At 38.1% G+C, this 20,278-nt stretch overlaps 4 protein-coding genes across 6 annotated transcripts; 2 read left to right on the forward strand and 2 right to left on the reverse strand.

Annotated features, from left to right (window-relative positions):
- Positions 1-161: 161 nt before the first annotated feature.
- Positions 162-7,299, forward strand: LOC140788690 (pentatricopeptide repeat-containing protein At5g27270). Its single transcript, XM_073138066.1, has 8 exons — positions 162-748; positions 1,291-2,695; positions 2,805-3,116; positions 4,554-4,658; positions 4,749-4,836; positions 4,978-5,099; positions 5,340-5,404; positions 5,937-7,299. Exons 1-8 carry the CDS (start codon positions 197-199, stop codon positions 6,501-6,503), a joined length of 3,216 nt encoding a protein of 1,071 aa, XP_072994167.1. The 5' UTR covers positions 162-196; the 3' UTR covers positions 6,504-7,299.
- A 128-nt stretch (positions 7,300-7,427) lies between these two features.
- LOC140788692 (choline-phosphate cytidylyltransferase 2-like) lies at positions 7,428-11,575 on the reverse strand. 2 transcript variants are annotated; one of them, XM_073138070.1, is made up of 8 exons: positions 10,923-11,575; positions 9,907-10,020; positions 9,614-9,709; positions 9,091-9,133; positions 8,842-8,997; positions 8,646-8,714; positions 8,000-8,110; positions 7,428-7,806 (listed from the first exon to the last, which is right to left on the reverse strand). In XM_073138070.1, the coding sequence occupies exons 1-8, from the start codon at positions 11,135-11,137 to the stop codon at positions 7,708-7,710; spliced, it is 903 nt and encodes a 300-aa protein (XP_072994171.1). In that variant the 5' UTR covers positions 11,138-11,575; the 3' UTR covers positions 7,428-7,707. The 2 variants fall into 2 exon arrangements, with proteins under 2 accessions (XP_072994171.1, XP_072994172.1); XM_073138071.1 differs by lacking the exon at positions 8,000-8,110 and having other exon boundaries at positions 10,923-11,242.
- A 543-nt stretch (positions 11,576-12,118) lies between these two features.
- Positions 12,119-15,712, reverse strand: LOC140787983 (uncharacterized). Of its 2 annotated transcripts, XM_073137043.1 has the most exons (4): positions 15,273-15,690; positions 14,059-14,495; positions 12,608-12,774; positions 12,119-12,472 (listed from the first exon to the last, which is right to left on the reverse strand). In XM_073137043.1, the coding sequence occupies exons 1-4, from the start codon at positions 15,438-15,440 to the stop codon at positions 12,336-12,338; spliced, it is 909 nt and encodes a 302-aa protein (XP_072993144.1). In that variant the 5' UTR covers positions 15,441-15,690; the 3' UTR covers positions 12,119-12,335. The 2 variants fall into 2 exon arrangements, with proteins under 2 accessions (XP_072993144.1, XP_072993142.1); XM_073137041.1 differs by having other exon boundaries at positions 12,119-12,774; positions 15,273-15,712.
- A 1,376-nt stretch (positions 15,713-17,088) lies between these two features.
- On the forward strand, positions 17,089-18,496 carry LOC140789248 (putative F-box protein At2g16290). The gene has a single exon (XM_073138870.1). It carries the CDS (start codon positions 17,160-17,162, stop codon positions 18,282-18,284), a length of 1,125 nt encoding a protein of 374 aa, XP_072994971.1. The 5' UTR covers positions 17,089-17,159; the 3' UTR covers positions 18,285-18,496.
- The last annotated feature ends 1,782 nt before the right edge of the window (positions 18,497-20,278 follow it).

The following is a 20,278-nucleotide window of genomic DNA, read 5'->3' on the forward strand; positions in this document are numbered from 1 at the left end:
TAATAATAATAATAATAAAGGAGGAGGTATATGTAAAATAGGGCAGCTGTCAGGGGTTTTAATGTAACAGGGTTCTTTTTGCAGATAACCGTGTTTCCTATCACGTGCTTCGCAAGTGACTGATGATATCCTCGACTTTTTAAATATCTCGGCTCTCCCACTTCTTCTCTCAGACCTCGAGGAATCGAATTTTACGATGAACTCCCTGCAATCTTCATTCCTCCCTCCCTTCTCATCTCCAAATCCCTTCTTTCCCTCTCCAAAACCCTACCCCTATCGCCTTGCCCACCGCCGCTTCCTTCCCCGCTCCTCTCTCTCCTCCGACCCCTGGTCCCTCAGCGACGGCCACGGCCACGGGCGACAGAAGCCCTACAGGAAACACCCTCGGAGGAAGCCCCTCTCCGACGACGACGCCCGCCGCGTCATCAACGCCAAGGCGGCGTACCTCCGCCGCCTACGCCACAACCAGGGGAGCGGTGCCCAGACGCCGCGATGGATCCGGCGAACGCCGGAGCAAATGGTGGCCTATATAGAGGACGACCGCGACGGACACCTCTACGGGAGACACGTGGTCGCCGCGATCCGAGCGGTGCGGGCGCTCGCGTCGAGGCCCGACGGGTCGTACGAGATGAGGGAGGTGATGGGGTCGTTCGTGGCGAAGCTTAGCTTCCGGGAGATGTGTGTCGTGCTCAAGGAGCAGAAAGGGTGGAGGCAGGTCAGGGATTTCTTCGCCTGGATGAAACTTCAGGTCAGCAAGCCAAAAAAGAAAAGAAAATGATCTCACTTTTTCTTCCTCTTTTCTCTCTCTTCTTGCATTTTATAGCTTTATTATAGTCTGCTACCTCATTGAATTTATTTTAGAAATCCCTTATTTGCTTGTTAGCATGTATACCGCTCTAAATTCAGTAGTTAAGTGTACACCTCTCAAACCTCTAGCTTTCTTTCTTTTATGGGAAATAAACTGTAAGCAATAGATGGGTCAAATCCACCCTGAAATTGGAGCATGCTTAAAACGATGTTGTGGGAACATACTTTACCTATAAAACTAGACGAATTAAGGAAGCAGTTTCAGAAGGATGCGGCTGACACTTCAGACTGTTACTAATAAATTGATCTGCCTTCTTGGATTAGAATAGATTCAAAGGAAAATAATGGTTTACTTCTTAGAACATGATCTTGTATGCCAATTGAAAATTCTGTACTTCTGTTGCTTAATAATGATTGATTTGATTTTTATATATTGAATTTAACCTAGAGTTGCTGACTATCATCAGTTGGTTACTCATGCAGCTGTGTTATAAACCTAGTGTTATCGTATACACTATTGTTCTTAGAATATATGGTCAAGTTGGAAAGATCAAACTTGCTGAGCAGATCTTTCTGGAGATGCTTGAAGCAGGCTGTGAGCCAGATGAAGTTGCTTGTGGAACCATGCTGTGTGCATATGCTAGGTGGGGACGGCATAAAGACATGTTGTTATTTTATTCTGCTGTGCGTAGGCGAGATGTCTTACCCTCTATTGCAGTTTTTAATTTCATGATTTCATCTTTGCAAAAGCAGAAGCTGCACGGAAAAGTTATCCAGTTGTGGAAGCAGATGTTAGATGCTGAAGTAGAGCCAAACCGTTTTACTTTTACAATTATTATCAGCTCATATGCTAAAGAAGATCTAGTGGAGGATGCTCTGAATACATTTGAAAGAATGAAGAAATCTGGATTTATTCCTGAGGAGGTGACATACAGTCTTTTGATAAGCTTAACTGCCAAACATGGCAGAGGAGAAGATGCATTAAGACTTTATGGAGAGATGAAACCTCAGGGTATCATTCCAAGTAACTACACCTGTGCATCTCTTCTGACACTATACTATAAAAGTGCAGATTACTCGAAAGCTCTCTCACTCTTTGCCGAGATGGAGAAGAATAAAATCGTTCCCGATGAAGTCATCTATGGAATACTTGTTAGGATATATGGCAAACTTGGCCTATATGACGAAGCACAAAAAATTTTCCGGGACATTGAAAATTTAGGCCTTCTTAGTGATGAGAAAACATATGTAGCGATGGCCCAAGTTCATCTTAATTCTGGAAATCATGAAAAAGCATTAGAAGTTTTCGAGGTCATGAGGTCCCGAAATGTTCCATTGTCAAATTTTGCTTATAGTGCATTGCTGCGGTGTTATGTTTTTAAGGAAGATGTAGCTTCTGCAGAAGTTACTTTTCAAACTCTATATAAGAGTTGCATTCCTGATGTGATTTGTTGTAATGACTTGCTCACCTTGTACATAAGAGTGGGTCTTCTGGAAAAGGCTAAAGCATTGATTTCACAGATGAGGAAGGATGAGCTCCAGTTTGATGAGAGCCTTTATAAAACTGTAATGGAAGTATACTGCAAAGAGGGAATGATTGATGATGCTGAAATTTTACTTGAAGAGATGGAAAATGATGGGCTCACCATTGATAAAACCACTAGGACATCACTGATGGCACTGTATGGGAAAGCTGGAGTGCTTACGAAAGCAGAGAACATGTTCAAGACATTAGAAAAACCAGACAATACAGCACTTAGTGTACTATTGTGCCTATATATGGAAAGTGGCAATACTTCTAAATCAAAAGATATATTGAAATCCATGGTAGAGACTGCTGGTGGCCTACCTGCATCTTGCCGGTTGATCAGCAAATTTGCTAGGGAAGGCAAGCATCTTATGGAGCTTATACTGATATGAACTCTCATTGTGTTTTTACGGACACCACATTCTTTCTTCCATATGCTTCTTTCTGATTAGATTGACGCTTTCCGCAGGAAGTATATTGGAGGCTCAGTTCCTATTTGAACAATTAATTGAGTTAGGTTTCAGACCTGATGACTCTTCCATTGCTTCTTTAATTACTCAGTATGGAAAGTGCCTTCAATTAGAACAAGCCCTAGAAGTGTTCAAGTTAGTGTCAAACTTTTCGGCGACAAAAGGAGCTGTTTATGATGCCATGGTCTATGCCTTTTGCAAATGTGGCAAAATTGATGAAGCAAATAAATTATATAGAGAATCAATTTCCCAAGGCCACATCCAGGATGCTGTCACGCTTAGCATACTTGTTAATGCTTTAACTAAGCACGGTAAGCATTTACACCATTGTCCTGACTGCTGCCTTCCAAACCTTCTGTCAATTCAGATTATTGTAATTATTGTGGATGAAATGATTATGTTTCAATTCTTGATTGATACATGGAGACAACTATATGTCTAAAAAAAGCTGGTTGAGTGATCTGAGCTGAGCACTGCTCGGGTTGAACTGAAGGCAAAACAAGCTAGAACTCAGCTCATCTCAAGCAAGAGTCAAGCAAGAGCTTATCAGTCTGCCTGACTCGCCATAATATCAAACTGTTTTGAGCTCGACTTCTTTGGCTCATCAAAGGAATGATAATAGGTCAACTCATGCTCATCTATCCTCAAGCTTGGCTTGGTTTTTCAAGCTAATAAATCCTAGAAGACTAGATAAGTGTAAGATGGTAAACAAAGCAGAAGTAGGATTTGGACAGCAGTCATGTGGTGAGAGAGGAGCCAGAGACCTGGTCTGGACTAAAAAGAAGGGTATTCATGATGTAATTGAATAAAATCTCAACTGACAACTACTGTACTATCATGGTTAGGTGGTCACTGTACTAATAATTCCAACAAACCTGGATCATTTCTTTATCAGAGAAGGTTGTAGATATTTTTTCTGCCATTGTAGATATATTTTCCATACCTTTCATATCTTGACACTAGTGCAGTGTCTAATGAAATTTGATATCGCAAAATGTAACCTCTTAAGGCTCTAACTGTATTTAATCTATGTGTGACTTTTTATCATTATGGATACCATCCAATTGAGGCCATCTGACAAAGTTTTGTTGCTTATGAGTTTTTAGTAAAATAGTGAATTTTGTGAAGCATCTGTTGTACCTTTAGGAATGGACATAATATGTACACGATGCTGATATTACATGAAGAATTGCCTTACCAGTCTTGGTTGGTCATTCATTATGATTTATGAGGCCTAAGCTCTGTATGTGGTACAGATTATAAGAGGTATTTCAAAGCATATTGCTTTGTGAAAATAAGATATAACTGGTTTTACAATTTCAATCTTAATTCCGTTCACTTGCAGAATCATTTATCTCCTTTTTTGAGCCTCTGTTAAGGTTACTGAACTTCCTAACTGAATACTGAAGTTGGCTATGTACCCAACATATAAAAGAAATTTTTTAGGGATTTAGTTAGATGACACTGATTATGCAGAATGGAAGTCAATTTATTGAGTTTTATAATTCTTGATGTGACATATGGAAGAATGTATTAGGGTTGGTTTGAAAAAGAAAATTTTGTTTTCTACTTTTATACCTACCATACAGAATTACTATGTTCTCGTGTCACATGATACTTAAAGCCTATTTGTACTCTCTTTTTTATGTGGAAATTTCTATGGAGTTTTACCTTCAGACTTTGTAAATTTTCATTGGATATGACCAAATCATCCTCTAATGCTTATTTTCTTTTTTTGAGCCTTTTAGGGAAATATTGGGAGGCAGAAAACATTATCAATGACAGTTTTCTTCATGAGGTGGAGCTTGATACTGTTGCATACAATACTTATATCAAGTCAATGTTAGATGCAGGTTCACAGACTAGTCTTTCATTAGCCAAGAAAATTATTATTATTATTTTGGTTCATTTGCTCTCTATTAGAACTAACGATTTCTATGCAGGTAAACTATACTCTGCTGTCAGCATATATGATAGCATGATCACTTCTGGTGTTCTTCCATCTCTTCGGACATACAACACTATGATTAGGTAAAATTCTTGTATAGCTTATCTCTTTTTCAATGTCAGGAATTGAAAAAAAAAATTAGCTATATTTTTGCTCTTCTAGTTTCACTTTGTATTGTTCAACTGTATGATTTGGTAACATATTCTTCAATTTCTTTAATGCAGTGTTTATGGCCAAGGAGGTAAATTGGATAAGGCTATTGAGATGTTTAGTATTGCACAAGTTTTAGGTTTATCAATTGATGAGAAAACCTACACAAATATGCTCACCTATTATGGAAAGGCTGGTGAGCTTCTCATGCCTCCACTTCTAGTTGGTCGAATAGTTTTTCATAGATAAATTTGATGCTTGGTACTTGAGACATTTTTCATGTGAAATTCGACGTTTAACTTTTACCATCAGATAGCTGTGCCGCTGTGGCAGTTACAGAAAAAAAAATCAACTGTAAATAACTAAATGTGTTGAAGGGATGTTGTTTAAGTCAGTATTGCAACTTACCCTTATGTCCACTGTCCTAACCCTGCAGGCAGGTGTCAGGAGGCATCTCTGTTATTCAGTAAAATGAAGGAAGATGGAATAAGACCTGGAAAGGTATGAATTTATTAGTGCTTATCTCAGGAATAGGCGTTTGGATTTGATCCTATTTAGTTTGATGGTTGCATTATTTATTCCATAAATATCTTTCATGTAAGCAAATATCAGCAACATCTTGCTCTTTCAATATCTCTTCCCCTCAATGTGATATGCACATTTTTTAGTCTAGTGTGCATCCATCTGGAATGCATATATTTTACATTAGATTAAAGTAGCTGTATTTTTTAGATACTAGTAACCTGATTATATCTGCTGATGGCCATATGACTATTACGTCAGTCTACAGCATGCTTCTTTTAGTTTGACATGCACGTTATTGTAGAGTTGTTATGCAACATTAACCCTAAGCACAGCATCTCTGTCTCTCTCATTTAATGTGTATAATGACTTAAGTACTTGACAATAACACAGACACATGCACGTATGATCTTGCTTAGTTTCATGCATCAGTTAGTTTTCATTTCTTAAGCAGTTAAGCTTGTGCCTTTTGTTGTCATAGGATCTGACTCTTAGACATATAAACATGCAGATTAGTTACAATGCCATGATCAATGCTTATGCCACTTCAGGCCAATTTCACGAAGCAGAGAATATTTTTCTAGAAATGCAGAACAGTGGCTATCTTCCAGATTCCCTTACATATCTTGCACTAATTAGAGCCTACACTGAGAGTCAAGAGTATTCCAAAGCTAAGGAAACTATTCATAGGATGCTGGAGGAGGGAATTCGTCCTTCGTGTTCTCATTTCAACCATCTCATGTTTTCTTTTATAAAGGAAGGGTTCATTATGGATGCACAAAATGTCTATAATGAAATGAAGGACATGGGAGTCACGCCTGATTTAGCATGTTGTCGAAGTTTGATGAGGGCATACTTGGACTATGGTCTAATAGATGAAGGGCTTTCTTTCTTTCAGACCATTAGTGAGTTTGTAAAACCTGATAGTTTCATCTTGAGTGCTGTCGTTCATCTTTATGAGTCCGCTGGAAAAGAATCTGAAGCCGGGGATATTCTGGATGCAATAAATCTATGTGGTCTCCTATTCCTGAGAAATTTAAGAGTTGGGTCAAAGTTTGAAACATCAGAAGCAGACTAGAGACAGTATCAGACACGGGAGGAATATGTCATGTAAACCTATTCAGTGGGTTGAAGCACTAAAGAATTACAGAAGCCCTTTTCTGGTGGAGTGATCCTGCAGGAATTGATTCATATTTTGCTCACATTTTATGGATTCTATATATGCTCTAAGGAGCTACAACCTGTGGCAGATATGGTAAGTTTTACCGTTAGTGATTTTGCCAGATTCGATTATTCTTTGAAGATTCTCCTGGGATGTGGCTATTCATAGCATATGGATACTAATAGCCGTTGTAGGTTCCTTGCTGGAACTACGGTGTGCCACTAGGTGCCAAGGTCAGCAACTTATTGCTGCACATAACATTCGACAGAGATCTGCTCAACACCTTATCTGTCCAGATAATGCATCAACTCTGTTTAGTCATGCAGCTAAAAAAGATCTTTCTGCATTATTGGCTGATTATAGACCTCATATTGGACCTCAAGCCATTCTAGCACATGGTAAAGTAATGAGATGCTTCTTGTTGGGAGGATCGTGACATTTTCCGTTTAGTATTGAAGAGAGAACAGCATCAATCACATAAAGTACTCTCAAACTATTACTTTCATGAATGCTGATGACATGAAATCCAGTTGTTGCAAAGTTGCATCTATCTTGTATAGAAACTCTGTACATTTGAAAATGATATCTGAACATTGTAAAACTAGTTCTGTCTATGGTGTATTACGGGTTTAGTTGCAACTTGCAACTATCTATCTTGTATAGATACTCTGTACATTTAAAAAATGCGATCTCCATGGTGTATATTTAAACATCGTGAAACTTGCTGTCTAAAAAAGAAAAAGTTGAGAACAAGATAGCTATTATAGTGTGGCAGATTAGCCATACCATAACCATAAAAATAGCACAAATTATAGAAGTGCGCAATGGTGAAACACATCAAAAAAGAAAGATGGAATATAATTACATTGAAATTGTCTTTCAATATTATTTCCATATATTCCACTCAACAAAGTATCTATCTATCCTACCGCTTTAGCAGTAGGCAGTGCACTTACAGATGTAGAACAGGAGTCGCAGCAACAGCAGCAGTACCAAGTTGATATATTTGCTCTTATTGGGATAGTATAACAACAAAAATAACTAGATAGGTAAAAGGACATGCCATGAAATAACAATATCTCAGTTACTGTCCCTTTCCATATGGCTAGAGATTAATTACTCAAGAAAAAGTTGAGGCTACTGGCTCTTCCAGAAGGATGCTTGATTTACTTTGTTGCCTCTTCAAACCCTCCTGAATGCGATCTTTGATGGCAGTTTCCTGCAAACAAAAACATCAAGGCGATCTAAGCATGGGAAACAAATATAGATGTTTCTGTAAAGATATTGTTAATATTGCGGTTTATTTTCAAATAAGCACATCAAAGCCACCAACATAGTATTGTTTCATTTTTTAAATGGCGAAGTCTTCAATAAGAGAAAGTGAGAAGAGAGAACTAATTTCATTGTCTTACCATTATGTGGCATCTTTCCTCAAATTTTTCAAGAAAACCCACAACCCAGCGATCTGCATTTTCCATCCACTCAATGGGATGCATCCCAGTTGTCTTGGCTACCATATGTAACTGCATGATAAGTTCCGTTTTGATCATTGCTAACACCTCATTGAGGAATCTGGGGTTCAATAATCAATACAGACCGGAGAGAAAATAAGATCGTTCTCCATGATTGGTCCTGACTTCTACACAGCTAGAGACTACAAATTACCTTTATTTAAAGAAAAAAATAAATGTAATCTTTCAAGGAATAGACTGCAAAATCTTGGAATCCTAAGTTAACCGGCCCTACCGAAGAAGTTTGCAAGTAAGAGATGCAAAAATATGGAATTCTAGGTTTAGCCATTTACCACTATTGTCCAGTTTGCCCACGTGTGACAGAACGGGAACAAACAGGGCAAATCGATAAGTTTCTTTTTTGCACAATTGTTATATTGGTGACAGCAGTTTAATGCTTGTGGCTCAACATTTCGTTACCCAAAACACACAAGTTGGCAGATGATATGCATACTCTTGACAATATGGCAGTAAATAAACACAACTCTGTTGAAACCGAAACTAGACATCTTGCATTTAGCACAACAAAGGAAAGCTTTTTACCCACCTTCTCCTGATGTTCCTTCACCTTTTCTCGCAACTTTGATATTCTCATGTTCACTCTCAATTGCTTTTCCTGACAACCATAATCACAGTAAAGTTTTCAGCGAATTCAACTTGAACAATAAAAGAAAAGAGAAACATATTTGAAAATGTGGAACAAACAATTGCTAAAATTTACTGCTGTAAACATATATTCTTGCCTTCACGTAGCTCACACCAAGGTCCTTTCTTGTATATCCACGGGTTAAATTCCGCATAACAAACTCATTGTAGTCTTTCAAAATCATCATGATAATGTCTGATGTAGAAATGCCATCTGTACGCTTTGTTTCTTTAAACTTCCCAATGACCTTGACCTACATTGAAGATATTTCTCATCAACCAAATTACAGAAAATAATCATAGATCAAGAAAAGTTCATTGTCATATTGTAGGAAGGAGAATCTGACAAATTCGTAGACATCATTCCCCGCTCCACTCGCATCGGCATATCTACAGATTACACAACTATTGTAAAAGGAATTCTAACTTGGAAAATGAGATAGGGTAAAATTCTTGAGGAAATTTTAGCTTCCATCATTGTCAACATTCAGCTGTAGGAGCTACTAGCAACAGAAAATGATAATACTAAAAAAAATTAAATAGATTTAAGTATTCTACCAAGCTGCAGCAATTTCACTGTCCTCCTCTATACTAAATGACTTACTGCTAGCAGCTAGCCACTTTGTTGTAGAAAGTATAGCATGCCAAAAACTTATTTCGAAGCAGTTTTAAGTTCAACAGTACAGAATCCCAAATTTGATAAGAAATTAGATTCATGAAATAACTGAGTAATTACATAATTGTATTTTTATGCAAGACATTGGCCAATGACTAGAAAAGTAATTAAGAAGACACAAGTTTCATAGACATTAGGAACATATGAACTATTGAAGAAACTCAGAAAGGACAAATTTATTAAGTGAATCTTACGGGAGGGAGTCATGAGCCACATAGTCTATGTTGTGCTTGTCAATGAACTCTTGATTGATGACCCATGGAGCATCGGGTATAACCTCATCTACCCACCTATGAAACATAATGTAACAGATTTAGCAGAAAAATAAGGACAAGCAGTGATCCGCTTCTAATGCAAAAGGTATGTTCCATAATATTCCATACTAACTATGAAATTAACTACCAGAAATGCAACACCAAGTGATATAATATAACTACCACTCCCTTGAGAAGGATTTAGTTGAGAAACATGAAGTCTGATTACATACTTGCAATGGCGAAGTGACTCATAACGCTCAGCTTCAGTCATGACTGTTTTTCCTTTGTATCTGTGGGTAGTTTCATCATTGCAGCACCCAACTAGTAAATAGGTGTTAGGAAATCTGAGAAAAAAGTAGATCCATCATTCAAGATTTGTGCAACAGTAACAATTCCCAGAGACAACAGAAGAAAAAGTGAAGCAAATTTAACTCATAGGTGACATGAAATCTTCAGCAAATTCTTATATATGTATCCACCATATGTTACTAACATGACAAAAGGAACAGAGATTTAACAAATTGATAGTCAACTCTACAAAATATGTCATGACTAAGAAAGCAATGTGCATCTCAAAAGAATTAATTTTCTTTTCTGCAAAACAGAAATAGTGACTTTGCAAAAAGAGGGCATCCCTTGAAGTAATCTCCACAAGTTTGAGAGACGACAGTTTGCATTATACTAATGTTGCTACTAGAATGAGTTATTACAAGGCAAACCGGTTTAGTTTCAGTAACAGCCAACACAGAAACTCTACCCTGTTAATTTCGCACCATCATTGACAAGGGTCACAGCTACTGGAACAAAAGTTACCCATAAATGTTCATCAAAATCTATATTACTAGAACCAGACAAGAGACATAACAAATGAAAAGTGTGCAAAATAGAAACTGTGAAGTAATAATCCAAATGTTTAGGTGTTACCACAAGAATCAATCAACTTTCCAAACGAAAGCAAGTACTACACATAGAAACTGATCGAATTCTACACGGTAAAGATTCACGACATATAACCAATAATAAGTACGAAAATTCTTAACTTTAAACTCAATAGTCCAATTGAACAACACCTTAGATCTTACTAACGAGGACCCATCAAATTTCCAAATCAAGCACCCAAAGGAGAGCTGAAAGCAAGAAGTACACATAAAAGTTCATCCCAATATACACCGCAGGCGATGATCTCACCCACAAAACCCCATCAAGTTTCTAAACCAAATCACCCAAAGAAGAGTCGAAATCTCACGATTTCTTCGCCTGCTCGAGTGCTCGGGCATGGCCAAAGTGAAATAGATCGTAGATCCCGTCGGCGTAGACTCGAACAGGCGCCTCATTGGATTCGACCGGAGCCGGAGATGAGAGGGGCTCGTACCACGTGGCGGGGCCCTCCGTATCGGACTCCTCCGGCGGCGCGATCTCGCCGTCGCTAGAATCCCGCCGGAGAGGGGGGATCCGCGTCATCAGATCTCCACCGTCCGATCCGGTCGGATCAGGGGAAGGGCGGAGAGATTTTGGAGGGAAGGATGAGAGAGCGAGATTTTTCGAGAGAGGGATAACCGTTGATAAGAGCAAAGATTGTTCTTTTTATTTGTTAAAATGAAAATATTCTTTTTATTTTATTTTATATTTTGTGAATAATCTAGAGGATGGTAACCGACACGATTAACGCGAAAAAGATCGAACCCAAAGGAAAAAAAAAGAAGTAATAAAGATTATTTAAATTTAATTTGTTTCTTCTCACTTGAAAGGTTTTTTTTTATGATTATAATTAGACTTTCAACAATTATTTATTTTCACATAGATCCTGTCAATTTTTTTGCTAAAACAATATCATATAACTATTTTACCCTATCTTAAAAGAAAATTAGAGATCAAAGTTGAGAATGAAATGATATGTTAATATTTTCTATTAATACCATTAAAGGGTGAAGATATTAAATAATTGAGAGAGCAAAGTATCTATATAAAAAATATCAATGTGAAAGACTTCACGTCTACTTACAACTTTTTTATAAAATATGATAGAAAGATGAGGAACAAACTTGCAACTAGAAAAGATGAAGAAATTGTTTTCCATTCTAGAGTGAGAGCATATAATATTTCTATTCTTCTGAACTAGAAAACACAACAGTGCTTGTCTTTGCCAATCATACATCACTGCATCAGATTCTAAATGAAAAGCAAAGCGAAAGAGCCATTTATTCCTGGACTTGTAAATCACACTTGGTTATTCATTCATCATAGTCGCAAGCCAGTGATACACCTAAAATGACTAGGCAATGAAGGATTAATCTGCCGACATAATCCTTCTTTTTCCGATCAAAGGATCGGTTATCATAGGATAAATGAACTGCTAAATATAGAATCTGTAACCAGAAAACAAACACAAATCCGTGTCCTGAACTCTCCAATCTAATGATTTCGCAAGAGTATACGCATAACTTTGTAAAAATGATATAACATCATGTATAAGAAAAGAAACCGGACATTCGCTATTCACATCATTACAGAAAATGAGGAGAGAAAGAAGATACTTTCGCCGTGAGAGCTAACAACACAAACTCAAGAAAGAAAAAAAAAATTAACAATCAGATTAGTGCTGATTGGAGTTCTACAATAGAACTTAATATATGTGCTTAAGGCCCTTATTAAGATGTAGTTAACCTCCAAAGACGCGTCTTATAGTTGCACGCTGTTCTGATGTTAACCTTGATGGGAAAACAATATCAAATATGATCCTTAGGTTCCCCCTCTTCACTGGCTCCTTCACGATCGGCATCCCTTCCTTTGCAATCACTAGTTCATAACCAGGGGTCACTACATCAGTCACCTTGATCACTAGATCGCGTTCGTCAAGGGTCTTGAGGTTTATTGTGGTTCCTGCAAGCGCATCGACCAGAGGAATTTTCTGATAGATCAAGAGGTCATTACCTTCCCTCGTGTAAACATCGTGGGGCTTCTCATCAATGACAAAGACAAGGTCTGCTGGAAGTTGGCCTGCCTGCTCATTACCCTTGTCTGGAAATGTGATCTTGGTACCCTTTTTCCACCCTGGTTTGACGTCAATTGTTAAGACTTCTGACTCCGACACCTGCCGTCTATGGTGCATTTGGGAGAAAAGAAAATGATTAGATTTCTAACATTTTTTATTTTAAAAAATGTACCATAGGCTTCTCATTATACAGAGATACAACAAAAGAAACAGAAGTATTACTACTAATCACAACAATGATGAAAGACAACAATATTGATAAGAAAATTAGGCATTACAAATGATATATAACTAAATAAAATTTCCATGCTTAATTAAATTACTTCCCCCCTAAAAGAACTAAGACTTGCACCTTCCTTTCTCATGTCACATATACTAAAATTGCTAATGAATATTACATTTATAAGCTTTTGAAATCTTCTATAGCAACTTCAACCAGTACTATTAGATAAAAGTCCCTGATCATCTTATGGAAGTGGAACCATAGATGGCCATGACACAGACATGACATGACACATGCCGCAAGAGCAGGAGAGAAAAAGAGGAGGGAGACTACTCACCTTCACTCTTCAACCTCGTCGTCGCCCATCCACACCTTAAGTTTTTATTCAAACAACACCTAACCTGCCCGAGTTCTTCTTCCTCCTCGAGCTAGCGCATCCGCGTCAGATGCGAGCGCATCCGCGTCAGATGCGAGCGCATCCGCGTCAGATGCGAGCGCTGCCTTTATTGACAAGCTCCAACAGGTGAACAACGGGCAATGACGAGGTCGACGGCAATGGAAAACTTGACGACGAGGTCAATAGTAGCGGATTGCTGATAAGAGCGGTGCCATGCAATACCCCTCGTGTCACATGCCGGTACGTTGTCGGCACGGCCATCGTTGAGTGAAACATTATTAGAAGTCATGGCTATTTCACTTAATTGTTAAAACACAATACTTTTCAACTTACATAATGCAAAAGGAACAAATAAATATACCTCCATAAGGTCCTAGTAGTGAAAACCCTAACATAATCAAAATTAAAAGCTTCAATAGGTAATAAAAAGATGCTTGGTCTGTCAGCCAAAGACAATGACACCTTGCTATCTAAGTTGTAAAAAAGCAAAGCAGTTGAATACATTCCATATCTACAATGATCAAATAAGAAAAGAGAAGTTGGAGACAGTTATATCCATATAACTCAAAAGCTGATGACATGAACAATCTCAATAGTAGAAAAGAATAATGAAAGGCAAAAGAGCATATGCCATCCTCTTGTCCATCTATCCTACAAAATGCTACTAAGCTACATAATCACTCTGTTCCTCTAGCAGGATTGTTTTTGGAAAGGTAGATAACTTGAAGAAGTCATGAACATGTATTAGATATCTGGAGAAAAGATCATACCCATTAGGTTTCAGAACGTTTCTAGAGATCTTCATCTTCCTTGTTGACCCAGTGTAAAGCTCCTCAAGAGTGCAGGGCAGCTTAGTTTCCACAGCCGGTGATTTTCTTGCCTGGCTTGCACTAGTGCCAACACCGTCAGTGTACGACCTGAATGTGTTATCAGTCCCACCAAATCCACCAAATGTCCCAGCTCCTTCTGTTTGATATCTCATGGACTTAGCACGTCCCATATTCTCAAAACCAAAAGGTTTGCTACTGCCTCCGAAGAACTCGGCAAAGACATCCTCTGCATTCCGAGGATTGAATCGGGCATTACTCGGTCTGTTTGAGCCATTAGCAGATGAAGCTCTACTTTGAGAACCAGGAGAGGGCATATCCTTCAGGCCCTCTTCTCCATACTGGTCATAAGTTGCCCTCTTCTGTGGATCACTTAAAACCTGAGCCAAAGGTCCAAGATATAGGAAATTTTTGAGAGGATGATTCACTGTCAAATTACTATCTGCACTCCAATATAGTTATTAAAAATTGGTTCGCCATCCCAGTGTAGTACATATAGAAACTTCAAAATATGTATCTGGTCCAGAATCTCCAGATAACAATGAAAGGAAAGTAATGCACAAAGAACTATAAGATAATATTTGTATAAGAGAAGGTTGAGGTAGAATGGAGAATTTCTCAAGACAGAAATTTGGGAGAATCATCAGATTCTCTTTCTTTTGCATTAGACATCACTGGCCCAACTGTAGTTTCTAATCAAACATATTACCGCAAAGCATTTTCTACCAAATTCATTTAAATCTCAACAAGGTATCACCTTTATCCAACTATCCCATACCATGGAATCATAAATTCGAGAGAACAAATCCTCTACTCTACAAGACATCTCTTTTCACAGACAGATGGAGTTCAACAAGATCCAAAGCAGTCATATGAAATGAATTTTAGCTTGACAAACTCTCGCATAGTTTCCTCTATTCAAAAGCAACTCAAATAATAAATCCTCATTGCACAAGTGTTTATTGGTCCAAACTAGACCAAAATGAAGAGAAACCAAATTGATCAGCATCTTAAATCTTGCATACAAACCCAAATGGACCACCATCCGTTACCAACTTCAGGAAAATCGATTTTCATTTTTTATTTTTTTATGCATGGAAAAGAGACAGGAAGGAGATCAAAAGGAGAAGAGAGGAGAAAAGGATCCATTGGCTCACCTCGTAGGCCTCGGAGATCTTCTTGAATTTGGCCTCGGCCTCGTTCTTCTTGTCGCCGAGGTTCTTGTCCGGGTGATACTTCATCGCCAGCCTCCGGTACGACTTCTTGAGATCCTCATCGCTCGCATTCCGGCCCACCTTTAGAATGTTGTAGTAATCCACTCCCATGGCGATCCAAACATCGAAGAACAGCCGCACCCACGAGAGAAATATATGGCTTCCTAGCTACGAATCCTCCCAAGATCCCACCTTTCGCCCATCACTGGATCGATGCAGTCGAATTCTTGAACAAAAAACGGAATAAAACCATATCAAATTGAAGCATTAATCGCCGGGAAAATGGAGAAATTTTATGGGAAAAAAGTAGTGACGAATTGATTGGATAGAAGGGCTCGGAGAAAAAGAAAAAGGCGAGAAGAGTAACAGGAAATGGTTATGGCGTTCTAAAAATTAATATGAGAAGGATTAAAACACGTACTTTTTTAATTAGTGATATTAATTAAAAAATTAGTTGAGGCAGCCACGAACTAAGGAGGTGCTTAAAATTCGTGACATGCACGGTGCACATCACATTATCATATGAAAAGATAACATTTTTATATAACCAAAATAAAAGTTGGAAAATAAATTATAATTGGAGTCTCTTGTCATGTATGTAGAATAAATAATGGATAATTTAGTTATTTATGAATTCCCTAATTGATGAGATTACTCAATACTAAAGTTATAATAATAATAGTCAACATGTTCAAGTACACTGCCCAGTTTCTAAATGTACCCTTAGTGACTAGGATTTTAAATATGAAGAAAAATGGAACGTGTCACCTAAACCCTCAACTATTATCCATTTTCATATAAATTACTTATTTTTATTTTTTGTGACACTTTGATACATTAAACTATATAAAACATCTTAAATGTTCATCCATTAGGGAAAAAATTACATAATTGTCACATTTTAGATTCTTTGAGAAGTATTTTGTCCTTATTTTAAAAAATTAAACGAAGAAATTGAGGGTGAAATAGTTTTAATATTCTTTTTAACATCCTCGAAGTTCTGAACTTTTTCTCTTTAATATACAAAGACATTTAAGTTTTACTAAGTTTTTAGCCGATATATAAAGTCATACAATTTACGGCTCTATATTCTAAGTTATTGAACTACACGAGTAAAGTTAAGATAAACCACTAACAGGTAAACAATTTACTTATAATAAATTTACTTAATGTTGGATTTAAATTTGTGACCTCCTAACTTCGTAAAGTTTGATGAGGTGAGTTGATTTGATGTGGGAGGGCAAGATAGTAGAGCTGACAGGGTCGAGAAGTAAACAAAAGAAAAAGGAAAAAATATTATATCATTTTATTTTTATTTATTTTAAAAAACTCGGCCCATTATTTGATATATTTTTTTAACACCGTCGAAAGAAGGACAATTCTCATTTAATACAAAGATCTTTTAAGTTTTACTAAGTTTTTAGCCGATATATGTATGACTACTTTATACTCTAAGTCTTTGAATTGAATTGCAAAGTCAAAGTTAAGATAAGCCACTAACAATTAAATAATTTATTTATAATAAATTTACTTAAATTTGGATTTAATCTTGTGACCTCCTAAATTATAAATGGGTATTCTCCCAACTTCATAAAATTTCGTGTGGTGATGTGATGCCGAACGGGGAGATGGTAGATGAGAGGGTTCGATATATAATGAAATAAAAAGTAAAAAGCTTTTATTTTATATTTATTTATTTTGAAAAACTCAGCCCATTAGTTGTTCCGGCCCATTCGGCCTTGGATTCGGGCATGCACATGGTAAGCCGTTCTTCGTCCCAGTATTTATGCCCACACCCTGTTCGATAATATTCTTCTAACATCGCTTAGCATGGCAACCGCCAGAAAGAAGCCTCGCTCCTCCTACTCCTCCTGGGGGGATTGGGCGGATCTCCCTGACAACCTCCTCCACTCCATCGTCAGCCATCTCGTCTCCTTCCCCGATCTCCTCTCCTTCGCCTCGGTCTGCCGCTCATGGCGCGGCCTCTCCCTCTCCACCCCCACCTCTATCCTCCGCCCTCCCCTCCTCCTCTCCTCTCGCCGGAGAATATACCCCCGCCGGCGCGATGACACCCCGTCGAGATGCCCTATCCTCGACCCGGCCTTCCCCTCCGCCACCTACTTCTCCTCTGCCTCCGCTCGAACCCTCTCCCGCCTCCCCTTCATTGGCTACTCCTATGGCCACGCCATCTTTTACCTCCCCTCAATCCGCTGCATTCTCCTCGCTGACGCCATAACCGGCGACGAGGTCCGCACACCTCACTTCCCCGGTCATTCCATACCCCGCACCTACTACGCTCTCCTCACCGCTCCCTTGTCGTCGCCCAGCTCAGATCTCATACTTCTTAGCTTCGGTCTCGAGCTCTTCCAGTGGCGAAAAGGCGGCGAACGATGGATCAGACACGATCTAGGGTTTAATCTCCCGGAAGTTAATCACGCCGTAGTGTTCAAAGGTCGGATCTTTACGCTGGATTCCTCTGAGAGGCTTTTCATCATACAGTTGGCACCGGTTGTTCTTGTAAGGCAAATGGAGGTGAAGTGGATAGGGGAACAAGTCTCTCCTTTTAGCTTCAAACAGTGGCTAGTTGAATGCGGGGGTGAGCTGCTCTTGGTCCGGATCGTGCCCACGGAGGCGATAATGTGTATGAGCGTCGAAGTGTTTCGATTGGATTTGTCAGATGAGCAAATGAAATGGGTGAAGGTGGAGAATTTGGGAGACTGGGCTCTGTTTCTTGTTGCCAATAAGAGGTGCCCTGGCTTTGCTTGCAAGAATCCAGGCAGATGGGGAGGGAGGGGGAATTGTATCTATTATGCAAGAAGTGGGGATGATACTTGGAATGTGGTTGAATTAGGATCCTCGGAGATCGACACCACTGTCCCAGATTCGCCTACATTGAATTCTGATCCTTTGAAGTGGCCGTCGCCTGTCTGGATATATCCAGCTATGTTCTCTTGATTCTGATCACTGTGAGTTCCTACACTTTTGTGCATGATTTTAGATATTGTTAGAAAGTTACAAAGTTTCATTGCTTTGCACCATTAGATTAGCTGTTTATGAACTACTTTTCTCATGTGAACAATTCTTCCTTCTGCTACTTCTACAAGCATATGGGACTTAAATGATATGTAGGTTTCTTTTCTTTTGGAGATATTATGGCTCTTTATTAATTAGTTCAGTAGAATAAGTGTTTCTCTTATTCCAATAGCTGAAATGTCAATGTGCTTATCTACTTCAATTTCATATCCAATATGCTAATTGCAAATGATAGGGCAGAGTATTGTTTAAACGGATAGGTGATCAATCTCAGTTTCGATACGAAAAGCTGTGAGTTTTCTACGTGAGTTTGAATTATAAAAGTAGATATTACGCACATATTTGGGGACTTGGTACGTGAGGTTTTGTGGAATTTTAGTCAAATATGTATGTGAGAAAATCTAGAGAAAACTAGAGCTTTTTTTTGGATAGATAATTAGTCTTTATCGAATGATAGTTAAGAACTCGGTGCCAACTTATTGCTTAGATATTCAGGTGGTAAACCAATCATATGCAATATCCCAGTTGGCAATACATACAATATTGAACCCTCGTGTGATCTTGATTGAATTGACTTGGGAAATCTTTTGGAGTAATTCATTAAGAATACTTCTAAATATCGGACTGATGAGAATCCTGCAACCATTGAGAGAAATCTCCTGTTTGTGCTCATTTCTGAGTTCATCTAGCTTAGAGTGGCCTATAGATGCACTTGAAGTCTGGCTCATTGTGAAAGTGTGCTAGTGGGTGGAGCAATGGTGACGAAGAACCTTCCTGGATCTTTAGCGATTCCCAGTTGGTCGTAAAAGCGGTGAATGATTGTGGAACGGTTACCAATTGGACTATCCTCACTATCATCCAAGAATACAATAGGTGGATGTTTTTTCCCTCTTTTATGAGGATTTGCTATACGAGTATATGCAACAACATCTTAGCTCACAATTTAGCCACTCTCGCTGATCAGTTTGTAAAATCTGAACTGGTTCACCTTTGGATTGAATTGTAACTCTCACGATTAAGGATTTATACTCAGTCTATGGACTTTCTCTTTTTTTTAAAAAAAAGAAATTTCTTGGTCAAAAGTATAACTACTATAAAGATTAAAGAGCATGTAAAATTCTACATCTGCTGCTTAATTGACAGTATAAAAAGTTTATCGTGGGTACTAAAAAGTCTAGTCTCTTTGGTAGTGTGTTCTTACAATATCATTAATCGAGAAAATTATAATAAGATATGTTTAAATAATGTAATTAATTATTATTTTGAATAACAACGGCCTTCATTCTCATTGTAGCGAGATGTTTTGGATAACAATCATGACATTAAATGTAAGTTCTGGGATCAAGACTGAGTCTATTTTCAATCCTTGTCCACTTCCTGCATAGAATTGGGAACTTAGAGAGGTGGCTATACTTGAGGGTTCCTTTAAGTAACACCTTCTCAAGCTCTAGGGAAAGCCAACTTAATTTTTCTATGTTAGAAGACTAGATCGAGTATCCCATGAGCTATAGATGGCTTGTGTGGAAATTTGCATCAATGGCTTTAGTAATAATAAGATCGGGTTCTTAGAAACTGAGTACTTTTCTAAATTAAATGCATATTTTTTTATAAGATAGTATAGAAGAGATCTTGACAAGCTCAATCTTACTAAAAAAAATTAAGGCTTTTTTTATGTAAATTAAAGTAGCCCAATGTATGCAAAGCACAAGTATATGATTGATTACATGGCACTCAGAGAGCTAAAAGGATGTCAAGAATGAATGAATGCTTTACATCCCGCGGTACCAAGCTCAAATAGGGGTAAAAGAATATTTAGTCCCCTTCTTTTTATGTAATTTTTGTTCTTTATTTTTGTTTTAATATTTACTATCTACTAAATCTCTTAGATATGCATAACTGTACGCAAAACTTTATCC

The sequence above is a fragment of the Typha latifolia genome, chromosome 5, assembly GCF_019914945.1.
Source record: "Typha latifolia isolate L0001 chromosome 5, TyphaL0001v2, whole genome shotgun sequence".
Lineage (NCBI taxonomy): Eukaryota > Viridiplantae > Streptophyta > Magnoliopsida > Poales > Typhaceae > Typha > Typha latifolia.

Excerpts from the sequence above, each read along its gene's own strand:
- LOC140788690 (XM_073138066.1), top strand. The coding sequence starts at position 197 with ATGAACTCCCTGCAATCTTCATTCCTCCCTCCCTTCTCATCTCCAAAT. Across the intron at positions 4,659-4,748 it reads CAAGTCAATGTTAGATGCAG|GTAAACTATACTCTGCTGTC; the intron begins GTTCACAGACTA and ends ATTTCTATGCAG. Across the intron at positions 5,100-5,339 it reads CACCTATTATGGAAAGGCTG|GCAGGTGTCAGGAGGCATCT; the intron begins GTGAGCTTCTCA and ends CTAACCCTGCAG.
- LOC140788692 (XM_073138070.1), bottom strand. The coding sequence starts at position 11,137 with ATGACGCGGATCCCCCCTCTCCGGCGGGATTCTAGCGACGGCGAGATC. Across the intron at positions 9,134-9,613 it reads GTGGCTCATGACTCCCTCCC|ATATGCCGATGCGAGTGGAG; the intron begins GTAAGATTCACT and ends TGTAATCTGTAG. Across the intron at positions 8,111-8,645 it reads TGAAGGAACATCAGGAGAAG|TTACATATGGTAGCCAAGAC; the intron begins GTGGGTAAAAAG and ends CTTATCATGCAG.
- LOC140787983 (XM_073137041.1), bottom strand. The coding sequence starts at position 15,440 with ATGGGAGTGGATTACTACAACATTCTAAAGGTGGGCCGGAATGCGAGC. Across the intron at positions 14,496-15,272 it reads AGATCTCCGAGGCCTACGAG|GTTTTAAGTGATCCACAGAA; the intron begins GTGAGCCAATGG and ends CCTTTGGCTCAG. Across the intron at positions 12,775-14,058 it reads AACGTTCTGAAACCTAATGG|ACGGCAGGTGTCGGAGTCAG; the intron begins GTATGATCTTTT and ends AATGCACCATAG.
- LOC140789248 (XM_073138870.1), top strand. The coding sequence starts at position 17,160 with ATGGCAACCGCCAGAAAGAAGCCTCGCTCCTCCTACTCCTCCTGGGGG.